At 47.0% G+C, this 27,889-nt stretch overlaps 1 protein-coding gene across 2 annotated transcripts in view; it reads left to right on the top strand.

Moving 5' to 3' along the window:
* Nucleotides 1-27,889, top strand: part of vac14 (vac14 homolog (S. cerevisiae)) — a 406,574-nt gene that overhangs the window by 178,281 nt on the left and 200,404 nt on the right. For both annotated transcript variants that reach the window (XM_070897766.1, XM_070897765.1), the window contains exon 14: nucleotides 752-905. In XM_070897766.1, coding sequence (XP_070753867.1) covers nucleotides 752-905 — 154 coding nt within the window. The remainder of the gene's footprint in view (nucleotides 1-751; nucleotides 906-27,889) is intronic.

The following is a 27,889-nucleotide window of genomic DNA, read 5'->3' as shown; positions in this document are numbered from 1 at the left end:
CTGTTCCAAAGAAAACAGACCCAGCATCTTCAATCTTTCCTCATAGCCAAAATTCTCCAGTCCTGGCAACATTCTTGTAAATCTCCTCTGCACCCTTTCCAGTGCAATCACATCTTTCCTGTAATGCGGTGACCAGAACTGCACGCAGTACTCCAGCTGTGACCTAACCAGTGTTTTATACAGTTCAAGCATAACCTCCTTGTTCTTGTATGTTTCATGACTCGACTAATAAAGGCAAGTATTCCATATGATTTTTTAACCACCTTATCTACCTGTCCTGCTACCTTCAGGGATCTGTGGACCTGCACTCCAAGGTCCCTTTGTTCCTCTGCACTTTTCAGTGTTGTACCATTTAATGTGTATTCCCTTGCCTTATTAGATCTCCCCAAATGCATTACCTCACACTTTTCTGGATTGAATTCCATTTGCCACTGCTCTGCCCACCTGACCAGTACATTGATATCTTCCTGCAGTCTGCGGCTTTCTTCTTCATTATCAACCATATAACTACTTGAATCCTGATGCACCCTATAGTCTAGGTGCTCTATATAACCAGTTTTAGAACGTTACTCTGAATCATTCCTAGTCATGATTATAGATCTGTGGTGCTTGGTTTCCTTTCTGTTCCTTCTCCTGCCAGTGAAGAATTGGATTGAGACTGCATATGGAAATGTTAAGCAACATTGAGATATATTTCACTTTGTTTGATTCTGTTGAGTCTCTTAAGGGCGACGTTGATTTGTGATTCCAGGTGATCTTGAAAGACCTGGAGGTGCTGGCAGAAATCGCCTCCTCCCCGGCAGGACAGACAGAAGGACACGATTCGTACGAGAGTAACAGTTGCCAAAGTAGCCAGTCAGAGCTGCACATTCCTATTTCTTCCTCCACACCATTGAACCCTTCCAGTAAGTGCCAAGTTGGTCAGTATTCACAGAACGCTCCGATACTATATGGATTAGCTCAGAAACCTAGGTACATGTCAACCCACTCAAGGTAAGGTGGCGATGGCAATGTGTTTTAAGTGAAATGTTACACTCATTGTATGAAACTTCATCCAGACATTTCTATTTCAAAGACCATTTATCCACCTTTGTCAAATAACAACGACTTGAACTTATATAGCACCTTTAATATAGTAAAACATCCCACGGTGCTTCACAGGAGCATTATCAGACTAAATTTGACACCAAGGCATGTAATTAGGGCAGGTGACCAGAAGCTTGGTAGTGAGATGCATTTTAAAGGAGGACAGAGAGGTAAAGTGAGGGGATTTAAGGGCTTGGTTTAGGCAGCTGAAGACACAGCTGCCAATTGAGAAGTGAAGGAAATCGTGGATGCACATGAAGGTAGAATTGAAATGCAGAGTTCTTGGAGGGTTGGAGGGCCTCACTGCAGTTGATGCCGGATTGGATGGTTTTTTCATGATGTCCTGTGAACTGCAGCTATGGGTACAATTTAACACCATGTTCTTCAAGGAAAAAGTTTGATTTTAAGTACAACTTCTGCAAGCAACAGTCCTCTGAATTCTCGTGATTTGATTTGCAAAGGGTTCAGAGTAGAGCTACAGGATTATTCTGCAACTCGGGGCTTTAAGTTAGGAGGAAAGACTCTGAATTTAACTTTATTGTTGTAAAAAATGATTGTGGAGAACCATGATCTGGGACTTGAAAATGGTGAGAGGCAGAGAAGATGATGTCGATGGAAGCAGAGTATTTAAATTGGACTGTGTGCCCAGCACTAGAGGACACGGGGCTCAATTAATAAACCTCAGCCAGGAACACACAAGAGAATCCTCTCCCCACCATAGAGCAGGGGGGTATGCGGAACGGACTCTCAGTAAAAGGACTTACTGTGTCGATGAACTCCTTCACAATTGCACCAGAAAAGTACGTGTTTAGGAGTGGGATTGGTTGCACAGGTGGGTACAGATGGAGGTGAACTAGGAGGCTTCTGTGTGACTGCGGTGTGAGGGAGGGGGAGAGAGAGCAGCTGCCAAGGTCTGAAGAGTATGGTTGGATATGTAATCTGGAGTTTTGCTTGCCGATCTTTGAGGATCAGAGAGTATTGATGATTTTCTCTCAGGAGATTCAATGTGGTCGAGTCCATAATCGAGTAGATTGTACATGGTCTGTGGATGTAGCAGGCTTGTTCAATGTTTCCTCATGTTAAATGTGTTCAGAGGTAAATTGTAAATTCCTCGTGAATGGGAAGTTTATTTTTACTTGAGTTTAGTAGAGGCTGAATTACTCACAATTAAATGGATTTTCGTTGCTGATTTTATCTAATTAATTCACTTACCCATCGCACAAACCCATTTCATTCTCCCTGATAACTATGTGCTGTTGTATAAAGTCAATTATTTAATTCCAATATGCACATCTCAGTGTCTTCTCTACATATATTCACCTCTGTGCCCCGTGCTTGGAAGATTTCTGGGTGATTCCTTACAAAGGAGAATTTAGAGAGAAATCTGTCTACAAACGATTCAAATTAAATCATTACATTGTTACGAATTATGATTTGTAATGCACCGCCTGGACAGGTGGTGGAAGCAGATAGTAACTTTCAAAAGGGAATTGGATAAATAGTTGAAGGGAGGAAAATTGCAGGGTTTTGGGGAAAGAGCGGGGGAGTGGAAGTAATTGGGTACAGCTTGAATCTCCCTTATCCAGAACTCCCTTATCCGGAACCACCCCTCATCCAGAACTATTCTTGGCCAACGGGTGGCACATGATCAGAACTCCGACTTGAACAAATAGAAACATAGAAAATAGGTGCAGGAGTAGGCCATTTGGCCCTTCGAACCTGCACCGCCATTCAATAAGATCATGGCTGATCATTCCCTCAGTACCCCTTTCCTGCTTTCTCTCCATACCCCTTGATCCCCTTAGCCGTAAGGGCCATATCTAACTCCTACTTGAATATATCCAATGAACTGGCATCAACAACTCTCTGCGTCAGGGAATTTCACAGGTTAACAACTCTGAGTGAAGAAGTTTCTCCTCATCTCAGTCCTAAATGGCCTACCCCTTATCCTAAGACTGTGTCCCCTGGTTCTGGACTTCCCCAACATCGGGAACAATCTACCCGCATCTAACCTGTCCAATCCCGTCAGAATCTTATATGTTTCTATGAGATCCCCTCTCACCCTTCTAAACTCCAATGTATAAAGGCCCAGTCGATTCAGTCTCTCCTCATATGTCAGTCCAACCATCCCGGGAATTAGTCTGGTGAACCTTCGCTGCACTCCCTCAATAGCAAGAACGTCCTTCCTCAGATTAGGAGATCAAAACTGAACACAATATTCCAGGTGAGGCCTCACCCAAAGCCCTGTACGACTGCAGTAAGACCTCCTTGCTCCTATACTCAAATCCACTAGCTATGAAGGCCATCATACCATTTGCCTTCTTTACCGCCTGCTGTATCTGTATGCCAATGAGCCATGACATCTAGGTCTTGTTGCAACTCCCTTTTTCCTAATCTGCCACCATGCAGATAATCTGTCTTTGCGTTTTTGCCCCCAAAGTGGGTAACCTCATATTTATCCACATTATACTGCATCTGCCATGCATTTGCCCACTCACCTAACATGTCTAAGTCACCCTGCAGCCTCTTAGCGTCCCCCTCACAGCTCACCGCCACCCAGTTTAATGTCATCTGCAAACTTGGAGATATTACACTCAATTCCTTCATCCAAATCATTGATGTATATTGTAAAGAGCTGGGGTCCCAGCACTGAGCCCTGCAGCACTCCACTAGTTACCGCCTGCCATTCTGAAAAGGACCCATTTATCCCGACTCTCTGCTTCCTGTCTGCCAACCAGTTCTCTATCCACGTCAGTATATTACCCCCAATACCATGTGCTTTGACTTTTCACACCAGTCTCTTTGGGACCTTGTCAAAAGCCTTTTGAAAGTCCAAATACACCACATCCACTGGTTCTCCCTTGTTCACTCTATTAGTTACATCCTCAAAAAATTCCAGAAGATTTGTCAAGCATGATTTCCCCTTCATAAATCCATGACACTGCTTTCCAAATGCGCTGCTATTTCATCCTTAATAATTGAATCCAACATTTTCCCCACCACTGATGTCAGGCTAACCGGTCTATAATTACCCGCTTTCTCTCTCCCTCCCTTTTTTAAAAAAAAAAGTGGTATTATATTAGCTACCCTCCAGTCCATAGGAACTGATCCCAAGTCGATAGACTGTTGGAAAATGATCACCAATGCATCCACTATTTCGAGGGCCACTTCCTTAAGTACTCTGGGATGCAGACTATCAGGTTCCAGGGATTTATCCGCCTTCAATCTCATCAATTTCCCTAACGCACTTTCCCGCCTAATAAGGATATCCTTCAGTTCCTCCTTCTCACTAGACCCTCTGTCCCCTAGTACTTCCAGAAGGTTATTTGTGTCTTTCTTCGTGAAGACAGAACCAAAGTATTTGTTCAATTGGTCTGCCATTTCTTTGTTCCCCATTATAAATTCACCTGAATCCGACTGCAAGGGACCTACGTTTGTCTTCACTAATCTTTTTCTCTTCACATATCTAAAAGCTTTAGCAGTCAGTTTTTATGTTCCCGGCAAGCTTTTTCCCGTACTCTATTTTCCCCCTCTTAATTAAAACCTTTGTTCTCCTCTGCTGTATTATAAATTTCTTCCACTCCTCAGGTCTGCTGCTTTTTCTGGCCAATTTATATGCCTCTTCCTTGATTTAACACTATCCTTAATGTCCCTTGTTGCCACAGTTAAGCCACCTTCCCCATTTTATTTTTACTCCAGACAGGGATGTACAATTGCTGAAGTTCATCAATGTGATCTTTAAATGTTTGCCATTGCCTATCCACCGTCAACCCTTTAAGTATCATTTGCCAGTCTATTCTAGCCAATTCACGCCTCAAACCATCAACGTTACCTTTCCTTAAGTTCGGGACCCTTGTTTCTGAATTAACTGTGTCACTCCATCCGAATAAAGAATTCTACCATATTATGGTCACTCATCCCCAAGGGGTCTCGCCCAACAAGATTACTAATTAGCCCCTTCTCATTACACATCACCCAGTCTAAGATGGCCAGTTTCCTGGTTGGTTCCTTGACTTATTAGTCTAGAAAACCATCCCGAATACACTCCAGGAAATCCTCCTCCATCTCATTGCTACCAGTTTGGTTAGCCCAATCAATATGTAGATTAACGTCACCAATGATAACTGCTGTACCTTTATTGCATGCATCCCTAATTTCTTGTTTGATGCTGTCCCCAACCTTACTACTACTACTGTTTGGTGGTCTGTACACATTCCCACTAGCGTTTTCTGCCCCTTGGTATTCCTCAGCTCCACCCATACCGATTCCATATCATCCAAGCTAATGTCCTTTCTTACTATTGCATTAATTTCCTCCTTAACCAGCAATGTCACCCCGCCTCCTTTTCCTTTCTGTCTATCCTTCCTCAATGTTGAATACCCCTGGATGTTGTGTTCCCAGCCTTGGTCACCCTGGAGCCATGTCTCCGTGATGCCAATTACATCATACCCGTTAACTGCTATCTGCGCAGTTAATTCATCCACCCTATTCCGAATACTCCTCGCATTGAGCCTTCAGGCTTGTCTTTCTAACACACTTTGCCCCTTTAGAATTTTCTGTAATATGGCCCTTTTTGCTTTTTGCCTTGGGTTTCTCTGCCCTCCACTTTTACTTTTCTTCTTTCTATCTTTTGCTTCTGCCCCCATTCTACTTCCCTCTGTCTCCCTGCATAGGTCCCCATCCCCCTGCCATGTTAGTTTAACTCCTCCTCAACAGCACTAGCAAACACTCCCCCTAGGACATTGGTTCCGGTCCTGCCCAGGTGCAGACCGTCCGGTTTGTACTGGTCCCACCTCCCCCAGGACCGGTTCCAATGTCCCAGGAATTTGAATCCCTCCCTGCTGCACCACTCCTCAAGCCACGTATTCATCTGAGCTATCCTGCGATTCCTACTCTGACTAGCACGTGGCACTTTTGAGGTCCTACTTTTTAATTTAGCTCCTAGCTCCCTAAATTCGTCTTGTCGGACCTCATCCCTTTTTAACCTATATGCACCACGACAACTGGCTGTTCACCCTCCCTTTTCAGAATACCCTGCACCCGCTCCGAGACATCCTTGACCCTCCTGGAGTCTCAGTTGCGGCCGCAGAAACGTCTATCTATTCCCCTTACAATTGAATCCCCTATCACTATAGTTCTTCCACTCTTTTCCCTGCCCTCCTGTGCAGCAGAGTCACCCACGGTGCCATGAACTTGGCTGCTGCTGCCCTCCCCCGATGAATAATCCCCCTCAACAGTACCCAAAGTGGTGTATCTGTTTTGCAGGGGGATGACCGCACTGCTCTTTGAAGTCCTTCCTCACTGCCGACTCCCGCAATCGCTGACCTGACCCCACGATTCCACTGCCACCCCGCCCCCCAATGATCTCTCTGCTGCATTCCCAGCCCCAAGTCAGCCAGCCCTGATATTCCCTTGCTGAGTACCCGTACCATCCAATTTAACGTGACCACCCCTCGTCTGGAAAAATCCCTTATCCCTTGGGACCTGGCTTGTTCTGGATAAGGGAGGTTCAACCTGTCGTTGTTTGAAAGAGCTGGGATGGGCACGATTGGCTGAATGGCCGCCTCCTGTGCTGTATGATAAACTATGAAGGTGTGTAGGCCATAGACGCGAATGTCTGAGAGAAGTGCAAGATCACTGATTTATCTGCCATCTTGCAAAGGAGGCGGATTGCGATTTCATACATTTCAGCCTGGATGAGTATCTGAGCTTCAATCTTAAAAGGTCCAGTCTAGAAGGTCCAACCTTGAATGTAAGGAATCACAGTAAATGTGAAAGTAATCTGCTCCCTAGTTGCCGGTGATGTCTCGGAGCGGAATGTCTTCACTGCGTGCATTAGATCAGTGAGCTCTATCGTGTGGACACTCACTCAGGCTGAATGAGTGAGTGGCCGCACCTTCATCGCCCTATCTCCACTGTGCTGTCACAGACAGTGGGGAGGGAGCGAGCAAGCAGAGGCCAGGTCCTGCCTGAGTGAGAGAGAGAGAGGAATAATGGGATGGAGAGTCGCCTGCTCACCGCACCATACCACTCCATCCTCAAAGTTGTCGCTCACTTGGGAATACTCGCGCTGGAAGCTGTGGTGACATGCACCAGCTCATTATACTCCCGACCTGCGGTGGTGTCCTGTCGCAGGTCGGGGTGACCCACGATGTTGCAGGGACCTGGCGCTCCAGCTCTTCATACTCCCGACCTGCGGTGGTGTGCGACGACTTTGAGGTGGGCGACTGGGTGAAGTCATCAAAGCGCAGGTCGCCAGTTAGAGTGTGGGCTGGAGTAATGGCGGAGGTGTGGCAAGTGAGGGTACAGGGCCCAGAAGAGCCGCGGGCCCAGGGACAGCACGGGCCAGCCCACACTGCGATATGTGTGCGCACTCGGTCCGTGCAGCAGAGCAGGTCTCCAGTCATCCTGGTTAACCCTTGCCACTGGATAAAGGCCTAGCTCTGTCAAGCCCATGTGGTGGCTGATGTGCAACGGTCACCAGATGTTTAAAAAAAAAAATCTACGCGCAGGCATCTTCCACCCCTGGAGTTCAGGACTGAAATATCGGGTCCTTCATTGAAATTTCAGTGAATTCATACCTTTGGTGTGGAAGCAAGTCATCCTCATTCGAAGGACCGCCTATGATGATGACCACTCCATCTATTGGTTGACTTGAGTGGTGTTGGAGGCAAGAGGGGAAGTCACCTGACTGCCTTCCTGCCTGGGAAATGGCACAATGCCACAAGAGAACATTAAATAGATGCGTACATTTTTTTTAAAAAAGCAGGGCTGAAATATGGCTCCTGTAAACCCATAGCCTCCTCTTCAGAATGATACTGGGGCTGATGGACTAGACTCCCTCGAGTACAGAAGATTAAGGAGTCATTTAATCGTGTTGAGGCTGATTCAAGGATTTGATGGGGTCGATGGAGAGGAACTGTTTCTTCTGGTGCGGGGGTTCAGAACAAGGGAGCATAATCTTAAAATTAGAGCTAGGCTGTTCAGGGGTGATGTCAGACAGCGCTTCTTCACACACATGGTGCAGTGGAAATCGGGAGCTCGCCCCCCCCTCCCCACCCCTGCCCTCCTCCCTCAAGCCCCAAAAAGCTTTTGAGGTTGGGTGTCATTTGAAAATGTCAAAACTGAGATCGATAGATATTTGTTTAACAAGGGTATTAAGGGGAATGGAACCAAGGCGGATAGATGGAGTTATGTTACAGATCACTCATGATCTAATAGTATGGTGGAACAGGATCAAGGGGCTGAGGCCTCCTCCTGTTCCAATAGTCCTTTCGCTTCCTCATTCTGTGTGAATACCTTTGGGCAGATTCCTTTAACTGTCATCGATGCTCTGTTGCTTCCCGTTCCTTTATGATCATGCTTTGCTTCAGGGCGATGATGCTGCAGCTCACATTTAGCTTAGATGCTTCATTCATTTGAGTATAATTCACGGTGTTCATGGGTCATTTTTCTTCTTATTTCATTCTGCCCATTATGGCTCGGGGTGCTGCCGAAGAATGAAAAAAAAGGCAGCATTACTTTAGGAATCGACCCTTGGCAATTATTGTATCCAGTCCAGCAAATCGATGCCTCCTCCGACACAGCTTGAAGCAGTGACTGCGTCGAGGTTTATCCCGTGTGACTAGTTTTTCCAGGGGATTTTTAATCCGAATGTTTTTGCTGAATTGTTTCCACTTCAGTTGGGGTTTTTCTTTCCCCTTGTGTTTCCGTGTTGATTGAGCCAGTGAGGCATCCCTTTTGTTAGCAGCGCGCAGTTTAAAATGACATTGCATGTGTTGAGAATAAGCTCGCAGCGCTGGGCAGACTCCGTGTCTGGGTAAAATGTGGCCAAACCTTCCCCTCACCCTCCGCACTTCCTGACTTTTTCCTTTGCTTCCCTGAAAGCGCTCACATACGGCCCCAGGGGTACCAGCAACCCCTCTGGTACCTTGTCCATGTGAATGTTTTCCATGGGCAAACCAACAGAATGAATATCAAGCAGGGCATTTAACTGTGGAGAGCATCGCAACTGAGCCCAACCCTCTCCTCACCAGACGTGCTTTCCAGCAGTTCATCTCCTGGTGGCCCCCCTTCTTCCAACTCACCCCGCCCCACCTTCCCATAGAGTCCAACTCACCCCACCCCACCTCACACAGAGTCCAACTCACCCTATCCCACCCCGCATAGAGTCCAACTCCCCCTGCCCCTTGGAACATTAAAGGTACGATATAAATACAAATGGTGTTATTTTTTCGGAACTTTTCCCCTCTTTCTCCAAAGTGGCCAATAAGCTGCCCTATATGCTGCTCCTCCTTGTGTGCTCGCTGTGTTGAGATCAAGTTGCATTATAAGAACATAAGAAATAGGAGCAGGAGTAGGCCATATGGGCCCTCGAGCCTGCTCCGCCATTCAATTAAGATCATGGCTGATCCGATCATGGACTCAGCTCCACTTCCCTGCCTGCTCCCATAACCCCTTATTCCCTTATTGTTTAACAGACTGCCTATTTCTGTCTTAAATTTATTCAATGTCTCAGCTTCCACAGCTCTCTGAAGCACCAAATTACACAGATTTACAACCTTCTGAGAGAAGAAATTTCTCCTCATTTCAGTTTTAAATGGGTGGCCCCTTATTCTAAGATCATGCCCTCTAGTTCTAGTCTCCCCCATCAGTGGAAACATCCTCTTTGCATCCACCTTGTCAAGCCCCCTCATAATCTTGTACGTTTCGATAAGATCACCTTTCATTCTTCTGAATTCCAATGCACCCCCTCATCTGCGGAATCAACCTAGTGAACCTTCTCTGAACTGCCTCCAAAGCAAGTATATCCTTTCGTAAATATGGAAACCAAAACTGCACGAAGTATTCCAGGTGTGGCCTCACCAATACCCTGTACAGTTGTAGCAAGACTTCCCTGCTTTTATACTCCATCCACTTTGCAATAAAGGCCAAGATTCCATTGTCCTTCCTGATTACTTGCTGTATCTGCATAGTATCCTTTTGTGTTTCATGCACAAGTACCCCCAGGTCCCGCTGTACTGCAGCACTTTGCAATCTTTCTCCATTTAAATAATAACTTGCTCTTTGATTTTTTTCTGCCAAAGTGCATGACCTCACACTTTCCAACATTATACTCCATCTGCCAAACTTTTGTCCACTCACTTAGCCTATCTATGTCCTTTTGCAAATTTTTTTGTGTCCTCCTCACACATTGCTTTTCCTCCCATCTTTGTATCGTCAGCAAACTTGGCTACGTTACACTCAGTCCTTTCTTCCAAGTCGTTAATATTGATTGTAATTAGTTGGGATCCCAGCACTGATCCCTGCTTCACCCCACTAATTACTGATTGCCAACCAGAGAATGAACCATTTATCCTGACTCTCTGTTTTCTGTTAGTTAGCCAATCCTCTATCCATGCTAATATATTACTTCCCAATCCCATGAACTTTTATCTTGTGCAGTAACCTTTTATGTGGCAACTTGTCAAATGTCTTCTGGGAGTCCAAATATACCACATCCACTGGTTCCCCTTGATCCATCCTCGTTCCTACCCAACTAATTTTTTCCACTACCTCAAAGCATCACCTCCTTTCCTCCTGTGGTATTTTATAACTCATGCTTGGCATAATTGAAGCACTGTTTCCTGATTTACCTGTGTGTCCTGGACTCTCTTCAACCTTAGTGTCTGACACCATGGGCTTGAACCCTCACCCTACACTTCTCAGTAATGTTTTTAAAAAGTCCTTTCCCTGCCGTCGAAGGTCAATGGGTTAACAGAAAACATTCTCCTCATGGTTTGTGTTGTCTCTTCCCCAATGGCCCTGAATCGTTGGGAGAACGCCTGCCTGTTTCAGTCCCGGCCCCTGTGACTTGACGCTGGATTTAGTAACGCTGGCATGTTCCCATCTCTGCTTTGTTCCAACACCGCAGTGCGGGTCAAACGCGTATGCTAGCTGCAGATTGGTGCTGGTATAGGATACTCTTTATCTGCCGAAGTAGAGCAGATACCTCTTAATGTCGGGGAAGAATCATTCCCACTCGGTCGCCATGGAAACTGGCGAGCTGCTCTGACTGTAAGTGTTCCCTGCAACCTTACTGTTTGAAAAGCGCATTTAATTCTGTTACTACATAAGAACATAAAAATTAGGAACAGGAGTAGGCTATCTAGCCCCTCGAGCCTGCTCTGCTATTCAACAAGATCATGGCTGATCTGGCCGTGGACTCAGCTCCACTTACCCGCCCGCTCCCCGTAATCCTTAATTCCCTTATTGGTTAAAATTCTATCTATCTGTGATTTGAATATATTCAATGAGCTAGACTCAGCTGCTTCCTTGGGCAGAGAATTCCACAGTTTAAAACACTCTGAGAGAAGAAATTCCTTCTCAACTCGGTTTTAAATTGGCTCCCCCGTATTTTGAGGCTGTGCCCCCGAGTTCGAGTCTCCCCTACCAGTGAAAACAACCTCTCTGCCTCTATCTTGTCTAACCCTTTCATTATTTTAAATGTTTCTATAAGATCACCCCCTCATCCTTCTGAACTCCAACGAGTAAAGACCCAGTCTGCTCAATCTATCATCATAAGGTAACCCTCTCATCTCTGGAATCAGCCCAGTGAATCGTCTCTGTACCCCCTCCAAAGCTAGTATATCCTTCCTTTAGAAAGGTGACCAAAACTGTACGCAGTACTCCAGGTGCGGCCTCACCAATACCCTGCACAGTTGCAGCAGGACCTCCTTGCTTTTGTACTCCATCCCTCTCGCAATGAAGGCCAACATTCCATTCGCCTTCCTGATTACCTGCAAACTAACTTTTTGGGATTCATGCACAAGGACCCCCAGGTCCCTCTGCACCGCAGCATGTTGTAATTTCTCCCCATTCAAATAATATTCCTATTCAAATAATATTCCCTTTTACTGTTTTTTTTTCCCCAAGGTGGATGACCTCACATTTTCCGACATTGTGGAAATGGCTGAGACCTTAAACAATTATTTTGCTTCGGTCTTTACAGTGGAAGACGCAAAAACCATGCCAAAAATTGCTGGTCACGGGAATGTGGGAAGGGAGGACCTTGAGGTAATCACTATTACTAGGGGGGGTAGTGCTGGACAGGCTAATGGGACTCGAGGTAGACAAGTCCCCTGGTCCTGATGAAATGCATCCCAGGGTATTAAAAGAGATGGCGGAAGTTATAGCAGATGCATTCGTTATAATCTACCAAAATTCTCTGGACTCTGGGGAGGTACCATCGGATTGGAAAGCAGCTAATGTAACACCTCTTTAAAAAAGGGGGCAGACAAAAGGCAGGTAACTATCTGCCAAACCTTAGCCCATTCGCTTAACCTATCTAAATCTCTTTGCAGCCTTTCTGTGTCCTCTATACAACCCGCTTTTCTATTAATCTTTGTGTCATCTGCAAATTTTGTTACACTACACTCTGTCCCCTCTTCCAGGTCATCTATGTATATTGTAAACAGTTGTGGTCCCAGCACCGATCCCTGTGGCACACCACTAACCACCGATTTCCAACCTGAAAAGGACCCATTTATCCCGACTCTCTGCTTTCTGTTAGCCAGCCAATTCTCTATCCATGCTAATACATTTCCTCTGACTCCACGTACCTTTATCTTCTGCAGTAACCTTTTGTGTGGCACCTTATCGAATGCCTTTTGGAAATCTAAATATACCACATCCATCGGTACACCTCTATCCACCATGCTCGTTATATCCTCAAAGAATTCCAGTAAATTAGTTAAACATGATTTCCCCTTCATGAATCCATGTTGCGTCTGCTTGATTGCACTATTCCTATCTAGATGTCCCGCTATTTCTTCCTTAATGATAGCTTCAAGCATTTTGCCCACTACAGATGTTAAACTAACTGGCCTATAGTTACCTGCCTTTTTGTCTGCCCCCTTTTTAAACAGAGGCGTTACATTAGCTGTTTTCCAATCCCCAGAGTCCAGAGAATTTTGGTAGATTATAACGAATGCATCTGCTATAACGTCCGCCATCTCTTAATACCCTGGGATGCATTTCATCAGGATCAGGGGACTTGTCTACCTTGAGTCCCATTAGCCTGTCCAGCACTACCCCCATAGTGATAGTGATTATCTAAAGGTCCTCCCTTCCCACATTCCCGTGACCAGCAATTTTTGGCATGGTTTTTGTGTCTTCCACTGTGAAGACCGAAGCAAAATAATTGTTTAAGGTCTCAGCCATTTCCACATTTCTCATTATTAAATCCCCCTTCTCATCTTCTAAGGGACCAACCTTTACTTTAGTCACTCTTTTCCGTTTTATATATCGGTAAAAGCTTTTGCTATCTGTTTTTATGTTTTGCGCAAGTTTATTTTCGTAATCTATCTTTCCTTTCTTTATTGCTTTCTTAGTCATTCTTTGCTGTCGTTTAAAATTTCCCAATCTTCTAGTTTCCCACTAACCTTGGCCACCTTATATGCATTGGTTTTTAATTTGATACTCTCCTTTATTTCCTTGGTTATCCACGGCTGGTTATCCCTTCTCTTACCGCCCTTCTTTTTCACTGGAATATATTTTTGTTGAGCACTATGAAAGAGCACCTTAAAAGTCCTCCACTGTTCCTCAATTGTGCCACCGTTTAGTCTGTGTTCCCAGTCTACTTTAGCCAACTCTGCCCTCATCCAACTGTAGTCCCCTTTGTTTAAGCATAGTACGCTCGTTTGAGACACTACTTCCTCACCTTCAATCTGTATTACAAATTCAACCATACTGTGATCACTCATTCCGAGAGGATCTTTTACTAGGAGATCATTTATTATTCCTGTCTCATTACACAGGACCAGATCTAAGATGGCTTGCTCCCTTGTAGGCTCTGTAACATACTATTCTAAGAAACAATCCTGTATGCATTCTATGAATTCCTCCTCAAGGCTACCCCGTGCGATTTGATTTGACCAATCGATATGTAGGTTAAAATCCCCCATGATTATTGCCGTTCCTTTTTCACATGCCTCCATTATTCGCTTGATTATTGCCCGCCCCACCGTGAAGTTATTATTTGGGGGCCTATAAACTACGCCCACCAGTGACTTTTTCCCCTTACTATCTCTAATCTCCACCCACAATGATTCAACATTTTGTTCATTCGAACCAATATCGTCTCTCACAACTGCCCTGATATCATCCTTTATTAACAGAGCTACCCCACCTCCTTTCTCTTCTTGTCTATCTTTCCGAATTGTCAGATACCCCTGTATGTTTAACTCCCAGTCTTGGCCACCCTGCTGCAATGGCCACCAAATCATACCCATTTGTAATGATTTGTGCCGCCAACTATTTACTTTATTTCGAATGCTGCGTGCATTTAGGTAGAGTGTTTTAATACTAGTTTTTAAACCATGATTTTAGTTTTGACCCCTCCTGTAGCCCCTTTATATTTATACATATTGGCCCTTCCTATCACTTTGTGGTTTACACTTACCCCAGTGCTACTCTGCTCTGTTAGCTCCTGCCTTTTGCATTCTTTCTTGGGGTCCTGTTCATCTGCACTCACCCACTCTTAACTAGCTCAGAGCCCTCTCCTGGGTTCCGAATACTCCTTGCATTGAGGCACCGAGCTTTCATGCTTGCCTTTTTATTACACTTTGACCCTTTAGAATTTTGCTGTACAGTGGCCCTTTTTGTTTCTTGCCTCCGAACTCCCAGATTTCCTGCCTTTGTGTTGCTTACATTGTCCCATGAACACAGGTACCTGTTGGAGCTAAATTCAGTTATCAAGTGATCAAAGTTGTTTAGTTTTTAAGTTTGCTTGATATATCATGACTCATAATTTAACGTTTCAGAATTGATGTCGATGACATTAGCAGGAAAATTCTTATTTAGATATTTCCTCCAGAAGTCACGACTTTAACCTGATTTATAATTAGAAAGAAAGGTGTGCATTTACAGTATATTTGTGTATAGTGCATAATATACAGTATATAGTGCTTTTTCACTACATCAGATGTCCCAAAGGCTTTGCAACCAATGAAGTACTTTTGAAGTGTGGTCACTGTTGTAATGTGGGAAACGCAGCGCACCGCAAGCTCCCACAAACAGCAATGTGATGATGGCCAGAAAATCTGCTTTTAGGTGGCGTTGAGGGATAAATATTGGCCAAGACACCAGAGAGAACACCCCTGCTATTCTTAGAAATCTCTTGCGTCCACTTGAGAGGACAAAGGGGGCCTCGCTTTAATGTCTCATCTGACAGAGGGCACCTCCCTTAGTACTGCACGGGCACTTTCAGCCGAGATTTTTTTTTGTGCTCAAGTGTGGGACTTGCACCCAGCACCTTCTGACTCCGAAGACAGAGTGTTGCCACGGAGTGCTGACACTGTATCGCACACAGAGGTATTTAATGCAAAGATGTTAACTTGTAGACGACCAAAAGAAAGGAGACCCCCTCAGGGAGCTGCAATTAAAAACAAGCCAAATATTCACTATTTGTAAAATAAATTAGGAGCTATAATTTCTGCTGTTAAATATTCATTCTCAAACAAACACACGGAAAGTTAAAGGTAATCTTCGATATTTTTATGGATTTTATTTCATTGCCTTAGTGTTCAGTTTAAAAATGAATGGTAACATGGGCAGTGTCCAAGGTCAAGTCCAATTCCGTTATTCTGGATTCTGGTGTGTGAAAGTTTTATACAGTGGCTTTTATCCTTATTTTAATCCCAACAGAATATATTCTACAGTTTCAGACTCCTCGCTGGGCAGAATTGCAGTAGGAACATGAAACGGGGTCGGTCATTTAGGATTGAGATGAGGAGAAAATGTCTTCTCTGAGGGTGGGGAATCTTAGGAATTCTCTGCCCTGGTGGGCTATGGAGGCTCAGTCGTTGAGTATATTTAAGACACAGATCGATAGATTTTTGGATATTCAGGGAATCGAGGGATATGGGGACACTGCAGGAAAGTGGAGTTGAGGTAGAAAATCAGCCGTGATCTTATTGAATGGAGAAGCAGGCTCAGGGCCGAATGGCCTTCTCCTGCTCCTATTTCTTGTGTTTTTATGCAAATGGCATAGTGCTATTAGCGAGTCTAATTTCTTTGCAAGTTTCACTTTTTTTTTTAATTTCCTTTTTTGTTTTGCTCACCTGATGGTTCAGCTGGTTTTACCAGTGTATCAGTGCGCCGTGCAGACTAGAAAGCCCAAGCTTGTATTCCAATCTGGACCAAATCGGCACAACTTGGCCGAGGCAGATACAAGCATGCTCCAACCAAAATGCTGCAGATGCTGGAAATCTGAAATAAAAGCAGAAAATGCTGGAAATACTCAGCAGGTCAGGCAGCATCTGTGGAGAGAGAGAAACAGAGTTAACGTTTCAGGTCGATTAGCTTCCGTCAGAACTGTAGTGGAAGAGAGATTTAACCATTTTTAAGCAAGTACAAAGCCAGGGAAAATGATGGAGTGTGGGGTTGGGATAGGAAAGAACAAAAGGGAAAGGATTTGATGGGGTGGAAGGTAGGAGTGAATAAATGACAAAAGGGATTATGGTGCAAAAGGAGATGGCCTCCAGTGCGCCAGCGCAGCCTTCGGCCGCCTGAGGAAGTGTGTATTCGAAGATCAGGCCCTCAAATCTGGCACCAAGTTTATGGTCTACAGGGCTGTAGTGATACATGCCCCCCTGTATGGACCACATACAGTAGACACCTCAAATCGCTGGAGAAATACCACCAACGATGTCTCCGCAAGGTCCTGTAAATCCCCTGGGAGGATAGACGCACCAACGTCCATGTTCTCAATCAGGCCAACATCTCCTGCATCTGACCACACTCGACCAGCTCCATTGGGCAGGCCACATTGTCCGCACGCCCGACACAAAACTCCCAAAGCAAAAGCTCTATTCGGAACTCCTACATGGCAGGCGATCCCTAGGTGGGCAGTGGAAACGTTGCAAGGACTCAAAGCCTCCTTGATAAAGTGCAACATCCCCACCGACACCTGGAGTCCCTGGCCAAAGACCACCCTAAGTGGAGGAAGAGCATCTGGGTGGGTGCTGAGCACCTCCAGTCTCATCGCCGAGAGCGTGCAGTAAACAAGCGCAGGCAGCAGAAGGAGCGTGTGGCAAACCAGTCCCACCCACCCTTTCCTCCAATGACTCTGTTCCACCTGTGACAGAGACTGTAATTCCTGTATTGGACTGTTCACTCAACTGAGAACTCACTTTTGGAGTGGAAGCAAATCTTCCTCGATTTTGAGGACCTGACGATGGTAATGGGACAGATAAAGAAACAAGATGGGTGTAGAAGAACTGTAACTGGCAGCAGCAGAACCATTCTCGGCACCTGTTGTCTTACAAACTGGGAGCAGTGGATATGATTGTTGAAGTTAATGTTGAATCCATAAGGTTGTAAAGTGCCGAATGGAAAGATGAGATGCTGTGCCTTGACCTTCGGTTGAGCTTCATTGGAACAGTGTCGGAGGTCGAGATCCGAGTAACCTTGCAGTCAGTGGTGTAGAATCCATACTATTCCCCAATTCTAGAAATATTCAGCAATGACACATAGGCCCCAAGTTTCGTCCCGCGGCGAAAACGGCGCACCTCCGAGCTGGGCGCCTGTTTTTCACACCGAAAACTGCACCTAAAAAAAAGTCCGATATTCTCGAGTTCCTTGGAGCTCGATGTCTGCTTGGCGCGGCGCGCTCTTCTCAGCAGGGGGCGGAGCCTAACACTCGCGCCGATTTTCTAAGTAGCAGAGGGCGGGTACAATTTAAATTAGCCTTCGTGGTGCCGGCAACCCTGCGTGTGCGCGTTGGAGCATGCGCGCACGCGCAGTCTCTCTCAAACATTGGCACTCGGCCATTTTTAAAAATACTGCAGAAAAAGTGAAGATTTGTTTCTTGGACCCCTGCAAAGGCTTGTAATTTAATTTTTTTTTGATATTTCTGTGTGTGAGGGAGTGCTTTTAGCAGTACTGCTGAATAAATCACCTGCTGAAATCAGCGAGTTCAGCTTTTCACTGCTAAACTTGCAGAACCGGTGATGCATTGGTGCATGCAAATTAAGGACTGTGTGTTTGGAGAAATAAGAATGCCAATTCAACTTTGCAATGGATCAATGTCCAGCAAGAACAAAGATGACAAACCATTGCATAATACGTGGTGTTGACAATGCAGCACCCATTCTGCAAATTTAAATATAAAACTGTCAATGTGGCTGCCTCTCCCTGTCCAAATGGCCTCAGTCCCCCTCACAGCTCGAAGGCTGCTGCTGTATCTTCGGCTGCCGTTGAGCCACTGACGCCGCCCCTAAAGCGTGGTCGAATGGCCTCAAGCACCATAAAGAGCTGCGTGTGACAGGTGTTGATTCTTCGGCTGCCGGCCAGCCACTGACGCCGCCCCTAAAGCGTGGCCGAATGGCCTCAAGAACCTTAATGAGGTGCGTGTGTCAGGTGTTGATTCTTCGGCTGCCGGCCAGCCACTGACGCCGCTGATATCTCATGGCCGAATGGCCTCGGTCCGTCTGGTGCTGCTTCTTCGCGGCCAGCCACGAAGAGAATGAAGGCCTGTCTCAAGCACCGCAGCTCAGCTCGAAGCTTGCTGCTGCTGCCGCCGTCGAGACACTGACGCCACACCCCTGCCTGTCTCCAACATGAAAGGCCTGCCTGAAGCACTTTCACACAGGTAGGAACATGGTTTATTTAATCTTTTCTTTGCTTATAAATTTTTATTCAGGTTGGATTTATTTGTATAATATTTGTATAACTATAACTAAGGATTGATTGTAGAATTTAATGACTTCCCTTCCTCCCCTTCCCCCCCTCACCTCGTTCCCTACGCCTAATTTGTAACCTACGCCTGATTTTCTAAAGTGTAGACAAGGTTTTTTCGAGCGTACAAAAATCTTCACTTACTCCATTCTAAGTTAGTTTGGAGTAAGTTTTCACTCATGAAACTTTGAAATCAGGTGTAATTGGCCGGACACGCCCCCTTTTGGAAAAAAAATTCTATTCCAAAGTGAAACTGTTCTAACTGACTAGAACTGGAGCAAACTAAATGTCGAGAATTGCGATTTCTAAGATATTCCGTTCTACACAAGTTGCTCCTAAAAATCAGGAGCAAATCATGTGGAAACTTGGGGCCATAGTGTCCAAGGTACAGTTAAAGTAATGGATTTATTTCTGATTGCAGTACAATTGCAGGTTCACAGATGAGCTAAATAATGGGCAGGAATTTGCGATGGGTAATAATGGTGAATGAACAGCGTTCGCAAGATCTCTGAGCAGCTTTCTTCGGGGCCAGCGGCAAGCGCCTTCACTGCTGACCGCAAATTCTGGGCCAATTTATTCCACCCCAACTCCTATTCTGGATTCATCCGAAAAGCTCAGCTTTTCTTCAAATCTCTCTCATTTGAGGGGGTGGGGTGCAGCAGCGGGGTAAATCTTTTTGTGGCTTCACCTGACTTTCCCGACCAGGCCTCCTCCAAACTCGAACCGCTTCAGCAGTGAACGCAGCTTCTCTAATACTTCTTCGTTGAAACACTGATTCTCTTATTTTTTTCTGAAAAGGCAGCTTCTGAGCCGGGGGCCAGACCCACTCTTACATTCTGCAGCAAGTGATGTCACTCACTCACTCACTCACTCACTCACTCACTCACTCACTCACTCTGGATTTTTCTCCACACTTGACAAGCAGTTTCCCCTCATTATTGCTGACAAGCGATTTCCCCCGCATCTGGTTTCCTTCCAAAGCCCGGCAGAGAAGGGGCCATCATCTGGGGGTTCATTCAACTTTAATCTCTCGCTGCCGATATATATGCAACATGTTTTTCTTCCTCCATCATCAACCCTCATTGAACTGTCTCCTCTCGCTCATTCTTTGCAGGACCTCTAACCTGTGGAACTCCTGACCTCCTTCCGTCTTGCTTTCCTCCTGCATTTTACAGCTTTCCCATCCCAAGCCTGGCGTCATCTAGTCACTATTTTTTGATGGGTGGAGGGAGGTGGTGAGCCAGACAGTGGGGGGGGGCGCGGCGCTCGTGTGATGAGCCGGTAACAGCCAATAGAAATATTCCCCCTCCCGAAGTAAAGCTGGGTATGAGAAACATGTTGCTATGTAGAAAATGTTGCTCCAGGGATATCTCAGACCAGCCTCATGATGTGTCTAGACACGACTCTTTGTGAAGGTGGATATACTGACCCCTGTCTATGGTGCTTCATGTTGGACCTCTGAAAAGTTATGAATTGTGCTGGACTTCGGTGTATAGTGGAGCAGTTGTGATTTCTGAATCAGTTTAATGGTCACTATCTGACTGTACATTGGTCTGATTTTGGGATTGTCCCCATCCCAGTAATGCTGATATCTGAAAACCAGACGCACAAACGCTCTCTGATTTGCACTATGCTTGACTGGGTCTGTGCTGTGTTCTGTGGGGGTGGCAGTTTTAAACTGAGGATAAGTGGGGCTGACTGGCCGGGGGTGGATTCACTCCCTTTGTCTTTTGGTCAGTGACTCGGATAGAAAGCTATGTTAAGCATGTGTCAAAATAATTTCTAAAGTTGGACGGAAACTGTCGATCGCTGGCAGATGTTGAAGCCTTCGTGAACTGCAAAGCAAAGAATTTCAGAGGGAATATTTCAGAATCTCTGCACAACAGTCAAAGTTGTGAAGAGGACAGCGATTCATTAATGTTAGTTGAAAGCCTTGCTTTTTTTTTGGGGGGGCCTTGAGAAATGGTTCTGGAACCTCTCCCAAGTGGCCATGTCTGGACGGTGAGTGGCAGCGGGCTATAGGTGCGTGCCTGTCTCTGTGTGCTGAGCTCAAGCCTGTCCCACCAATGACCCACAGGTTCATCACCCCTGCTTTTAATGGCTCTAGCTACAGGGCTACAGTGTTGAACAGTACAATTACAATCTCCTACAATAGTCTTCAATGCCAGCATGTCTTCTTATTTTGATGATGAATTGGGTTATGAGGAATTCTGTAGAAGTACTTCTGTAAAACATCTTTTTATATCGCTCTACCTGTGACCTCTGGCAGGGTACAATTCTCAGGCCATTGCCCAAATGGCGATTCTTGATGTGCAAACCAGGTGACTTTTAGGTTATTCATCCTTCAGAACAACCACAGACATTAACGCACACACTTTCCAACCGGCGTCACTGGGTAGAGATTCCACAACCTCCCCCCTACCCCTGGGCACTGAGGCAAATTGGAGTGCCTCTGCTGAGAATAGCCAAATTCACATGGGTCAGAGGTCAGGGATTGAACTGGAGACCTTCTGGAAGCTTCCTTTACAGGCTGTGTTCTAGAGACTTCCTTTAACAGGTCATTGCTGTTTCCATTTTGCACAAATTATTGAAAAGCTAGTAAGGCTGCTTGCCTGAAAGATTTGCACTTCAGAGTGCACACTTTGATCTGTCTGTTAAATCAAATGTGTCACTTTTCAGTGGAAGGCCTGCTCACCACATGTAATATTTAGCATTCTGAGTGCTTCAAAAAAATAGCTTGCTTTGGGTTCTGAGCTCTCCCCGCACACTGGTGTTTGAAGATTTACCAGCAAACTGACCTATGCGCCCAGAATGTGCGGTACAGACTTTTAGATCCCAGATTTGATCCCCAGCCTGTGCTGAATTACCCGAGCTTATCCAGGGCCCCAGTTGAGTGGTTACAGTTGGACAGGTTGCCGCTGAGTCTAGGGCAGGCTACCGTCGGTCTGGATCGCTCCCGAGGGACGCTCCACTCAGCGACTGCAGCTGTGTAGATGTTGGGCGAGGACAGTGTCGGGCTTGGCTGTAATGTCTCCAGAATTGAATAGCCAGCAAGCACTCACTATCTAGGTTTGTGCATGAAGTGTGGCAGGGGCTGTTGGCTATTGTGGACTGGACTGGACCGGACCCTAGCACGAGGTTTTCCCCTTCCTTTTTCAAAAGAGCAACTGCTGGGACTGATCATACCTAGGGGCTGAAATTACCCCCCTCTTTAAAGCCCAGGTAAAGACCGGGGGCAGGCGAATGGTGGGACCCATCCGAAATTGCCCCAAAACTGGGGGCAGCAGAAATCAGCTTCCGCCGAGCCCCGTGTTCCCTCCCCGCCGGGCACGTGCCGAAGTTGCCCCACAGAGTGGAGCTGCCACTACTCGGTGCCCACGACAGCTTTACCCGGTGGGAAGCTGCCAGTGGCTGTGCGGCGCATCCACCCTTAAAGGGAAGGGCGCTCTGCCGTGACCGCCTTTTTATTTTAATTGTCGGCCGATTCTGAAATCGGCCCGACAATGGTGGCCACGGGTTCAGCCAGGCTGTCAACAGGCAGCCCGGCACCCCCTCTTGGGTAAGAACATAATAACATAAGAATTAGGAACAGGAGAAGGCCATCTAGCCCCTCGAGCCTGCTCCGCCATTCAACAAGATCATGGCTGATCTGGCGTGGACTCAGCTCCACTTACCCCACCCGCTCCCCGTAACCCTTAATTCCCTTATTGGTTAAAAATCTATCCATCTGTGATTTGAATACATTCAATGAGCTAGCCTCAACTGCTTCCTTGGGCAGAAAATTCCACAGATTCACAACCCTCTGGGAGAAGAAATTCCTTCTCAACTCGGTTTTAAATTGGCTCCTCCGTATTTTGAGGCTGTGCCCCCTGGTTCTAGTCTCCCCGACCAGTGGAAACAACCTCTCTGCCTCTATCTTGTCCATCCCTTTCATTATTTTAAATGTTTCTATAAGATCACCCCTCATCCTTCTGAACTCCGAGTAAAGACCCAGTCTACTCAATACGAGCCACTGGCCAAAACCCTCTGGTGGCCCAGTGGACTCCACTAAGTGGCTGCAGAGCTCACAGTGGCCTTCATCTTTAAGTGAATGGGAGGGATGTTGCTACGCGTCAGCGCGATGACGTCATCAGCGTTGCGCTGACGTGCTCATGGCACTGATGACATGCCCGCCTCCCGCCCCGCTCCCAACGCACGTCCATCTCAAACACCGCCCAGTTCATTTTTTTAATAAAAAAGGTAACGATTTTGTTCGATTTTCCGCTCCATCAATTGGGTGGAGAATCATCACTTAATTCAAATTATCCGCCCCAAACGGGGCGGCGGGCAATTTCGGCCCACTACTGTTTTAAACAGAAAATCCACTCAACTGGAGCTGTCGGGTGTATGTGCTGTGGGCTCCCTGGGGGCAGAAAGTGCTGGTGGGTTCCGATTGTCGGCTTGTATTGGTTCAGAGCCAGCTTTGAATCTGGCGTCTGTGAGCGTATGAGCCTAGTCTGGTATTGCTGGGGTGAACCTGCACCATTTACATTGTGATTGATGTGAGCTCACTGCCCATTCGCAATAGCTGTCGTGTTCGAGGTTGCGCAAACACTGCGCCTGAAATAAAATTAAGTTATCTTTATATCACGCCTTTCACAACCTCAGGACTTCCCAGAGTGCTTTACAGCCAATGAAGTATTTTAAAAGTGCAGTCACTGTTGTAATGTAGGGAATGCGGCAACCAACTGACCAGATAATCTATTGATTACTGATGATGGTTGAGATATAAATATCGGCCAGGGCACTGGGGAGAACTCGTCCTGCTCCTCTTCGAAATAGTGCCGTGGGGGACAAGGCAGATGAATAAAGTGTATGTTGTAGCTCTCCATTGTGTGGAACTAGACACCTGATAGCATCTGGAAACACTCAGCAGGTCAGACATCATCTGGGGAGAGAGAAACTGAGTTAACGTTTCGAGTCCAGTTCTGACCAACAGTCATCGACCTGTAGCGTTGAACCCTACGTTTTTCTTTGCCTGACCTCCTGAACATTTCCAGCATCTGCAGTATTTTGCAATTTTGGCTGTTATTATCTTGCCCACTCATATACTGTTAATACTTCATCAGAGCAGCTGGAAACATAAAACACAACGACTTAATTGTCTACATAATATATTTTACGTTGTATTTTGTTGCACCTCTTTGTTCAGCTCCTGGCCGTGCCTGCCTGTTGGGAGCAGTGCGGGAGTATCCACGATGGCTGATCGGAGACTTTCAGTGCAAGTTAATCAGGAGGGAAAGCCCATCCTCTTCCACGCTGTTAGTGCACTCGAGACCCGGCCTTCCTTCCTTCCCCCCACCCCCACCCTTGCTTTCCTTTGCGTGCTATGGCTCACAACATGCTGGGACAGGTTAACTCCGGCATTATCGCATTCCAGCAATTGGGTACACACAGGATAACGGCAGTGGGCCCGAGCGCCCAGGCGTGCGTACGTGGCAGGAAACCCCTGGTCCCAGCTTGGCGATGGACTCCTCCTGGCATTGCTCGCCACGCTTCGATCACCGTTGCCAGGGCGACCATGCTCGGGTGGCAGCAGCAGCTGCCTGCGTGAGGCGGGTACTGATTGTTTAATTAATCTGTCGATTTAGATGCTGAGATGCTGATTTTTCACCGGGGCCGAGGAGCAATTACCATCATCAGAATATAACGGATGCAGGTGTTATGTGCCTTGGCTTCTCGGGGAATGTGGCTCCGATCTGTCAAATTACGGTTCGATCATGATTATGGCAGCGCCTGATAATTTAGTTGGAGGAATAAAGCCCATCCTTACCTACTAATTCAATCCGTTTTTATTTTTAATGTTAATGCCTATTTTGCTACAGAAAGGCTTCCTTCAACTGATTCAGAGCTCTGTGCACAGCATGTTGTTCCATGCCGATTGTTGGAACTTCCATGTTAACGTCAATCCCTGTGGAACAGTTAGTTCAGGGAAGGGGGTGGTGGGAGGGATAAACCCCTCTCAATGGCAAAACAGTGACTGATTGGGTTTTCTTCGTAATTAGCAGCCCACCAACAAAATGCACAGCCAGAGACCCACCTTTCCAAGCTTCATGTTCCACGTCATTTCATCTGTGGGTCGATAGTTACCGAGAAGTACAGATGTTTCGCCATTTCTCACTGTGGAATTTTGTGCTATGAAGCTGGTAGATCCAGATTCACCCTTGGCCAAGCCCTCCAGGCGATGCTGAGTGAAAGCTCTCTTGGCGGAGAGAATTGAAATCCAAAGATAAATGACCACTTCTTCCGAGCCGACCTTGAACCTTTAAGCGATTTGAGTGACATTCGTCGAGGCTTGGTGCACATTGCTTGTGCTCTTGGCGTCTCTCTGTGGCGCGCGCTCTGGTTCGCGCTCGCCCTCTGGCTCGTGCTCGTGCTCGCCCTCTGGCTCGCGCTCTCTGACTCTGACTCTCTCTCTCTGACTCTGTCTGTCTCTCTCTCTCTCTCTCTGACACTCTGATTCACTCTCTCTGATTCACTCTCTCTCACTCTCACTGATTCACTCTCTCGCTCTCTCTGATTCACACTCTCTCGCTCTCTCTGATTCACACTCTCTCGCTCTCTCTGATTCACACTCTCTCGCTCTCTCTGATTCACACTCTCTCGCTCTCTCTGATTCACTCTCTCTCGCTCTCTCTGATTCACTCTCTCTCGCTCTCTCTGATTCACACTCTCGCTCTCTCTGATTCACACTCTCTCGCTCTCTCTGATTCACACTCTCTCGCTCTCTCTGATTCACACTCTCTCGCTCTCTGATTCACACTCTCTTGCTCTCTCTGATTCACACTCTCTCGCTCTCTCTGATTCACACTCTCTTGCTCTCTCTGATTCACACTCTCTCGCTCTCTCTGATTCACACTCTCTCGCTCTCTCTGATTCACACTCTCGCTCTCTCTGATTCACACTCTCGCTCTCTCTGATTCACACTCTCGCTCTCTCTGATTCACACTCTCGCTCTCTCTGATTCACACTCTCGCTCTCTCTGATTCACACTCTCTCGCTCTCTCTGATTCACACTCTCTCGCTCTCTCTGATTCACACTCTCGCTCTCTCTGATTCACTCTCGCTCTCTCTGATTCACTCTCTCTCACTCTCTCTGATTCACACTCTCTCGCTCTCTGATTCACTCACTCTCGCTCTCTCTGATTCACTCTCTCGCTCTCTCTGATTCACTCTCTCTTGCTCTCTCTGATTCACACTCTCGCTCTCTCTGATTCACTCTCTCGCTCTCTCTGATTCACTCTCTCGCTCTCTCTGATTCACTCTCTCTCGCTCTCTCTGATTCACACTCTCTCTTGCTCTCTGATTCACTCACTCTCTCGCTCTCTCTGATTCACTCTCGCTCTCTCTGATTCACTCTCTCGCTCTCTCTGATTCACTCTCTCGCTCTCTCTGATTCACTCTCTCGCTCTCTCTGATTCACTCTCTCGCTCTCTCTGATTCACTCTCTCGCTCTCTCTGATTCACTCTCTCGCTCTCTCTGATTCACTCTCTCGCTCTCTCTGATTCACTCTCTCGCTCTCTCTGATTCACTCTCTCGCTCTCTCTGATTCACACTCTCTCGCTCTCTCTGATTCACTCTCTCGCTCTCTCTGATTCACTCTCTCTTGCTCTCTCTGATTCACACTCTCGCTCTCTCTGATTCACTCTCTCGCTCTCTCTGATTCACTCTCTCGCTCTCTCTGATTCACTCTCTCGCTCTCTCTGATTCACTCTCTCTCGCTCTCTCTGATTCACACTCTCTCTTGCTCTCTGATTCACTCACTCTCTCGCTCTCTCTGATTCACTCTCTCTCTCGCTCGCTCTGATTCACTCTCGCTCTCTGATTCTCACTCTCGCTCTCTCTGATTCAATCTCTCTCTCTCTGATTCTCATTCGCTCTCTCTCTCATTCGCTCTCTCTCTCATTCGCTCTCTCTCTCATTCGCTCTCTCTCTCATTCGCTCTCTCTCTCATTCGCTCTCTCTCTCATTCGCGCTCTCTCTCATTCGCTCTCTCTCTCATTCGCTCTCTCTCTCATTCGCTCTCTCTCTCATTCGCTCTCTCTCTCATTCGCTCTCTCTCTCATTCGCTCTCTCTCTCATTCGCTCTCTCTCTCATTCGCTCTCTCTCTCATTCGCTCTCTCGCTCTCATTCGCTATCTCTCTCATTCGCGCTCTCTCATTCTCTCGCTCGCTCTCGCCCTCGCTCGCTCTCTCTCGCCCTCGCTCTCTCTCTCTCGCCCTCGCTCTCTCTCTCTCGCCCTCGCTCTCTCTCTCGCCCTCGCTCTCTCTCTCTCTCGCCCTCGCTCTCTCTCTCTCGCCCTCGCTCTCTCTCTCTCGCCCTCGCTCTCTCTCTCTCGCCCTCGCTCTCTCTCTCTCGCCCTCGCTCTCTCTCTCTCGCCCTCGCTCTCTCGCCCTCGCTCTCTCTCTCTCGCCCTCGCTCTCTCTCTCTCGCCCTCGCTCTCTCTCTCTCGCCCTCGCTCTCTCTCTCTCTCGCCCTCGCTCTCTCTCTCTCGCCCTCGCTCTCTCTCTCTCGCCCTCGCTCTCTCTCTCTCGCCCTCGCTCTCTCTCTCTCGCCCTCGCTCTCTCTCTCTCGCCTTCGCTCTCTCTCTCTCGCCCTCGCTCTCTCTCTCTCGCCCTCGCTCTCTCTCTCTCGCCCTCGCTCTCTCTCTCTCGCCCTCGCTCTCTCTCTCTCGCCCTCGCTCTCTCTCTCTCGCCCTCGCTCTCTCTCTCTCGCCCTCGCTCTCTCGCCCTCGCTCTCTCTCTCTCTCTCTCGCCCTCGCTCTCTCTCTCTCTCGCCCTCGCTCTGTCTCTCTCTCTCTCTCGCTCTCTCTGCCGCCCTCTCTCTCTCCCTCTCTGCCGCCCTCTCTCTCTCCCTCTCTGCCGCCCTCTCTCTCTCCCTCTCTGCCGCCCTCTCTCTCTCTCTCTCTGCCGCCCTCTCTCTCTCTCTCTGCCGCCCTCTCTCTCTCTGACTGTGAGACTCTCTCTCTTTTGTAGGGAAGCTGCACATAGAGTACAACTATGTTTTAGTCCATATAGAGTATCTCAGACATCAGTAGTACAGCT

This window comes from Pristiophorus japonicus, chromosome 13 (assembly GCF_044704955.1).
Source record: "Pristiophorus japonicus isolate sPriJap1 chromosome 13, sPriJap1.hap1, whole genome shotgun sequence".
In the NCBI taxonomy this organism is placed as follows: domain Eukaryota; kingdom Metazoa; phylum Chordata; class Chondrichthyes; family Pristiophoridae; genus Pristiophorus; species Pristiophorus japonicus.
This window is presented reverse-complemented; position numbering and strand designations above follow the sequence as displayed.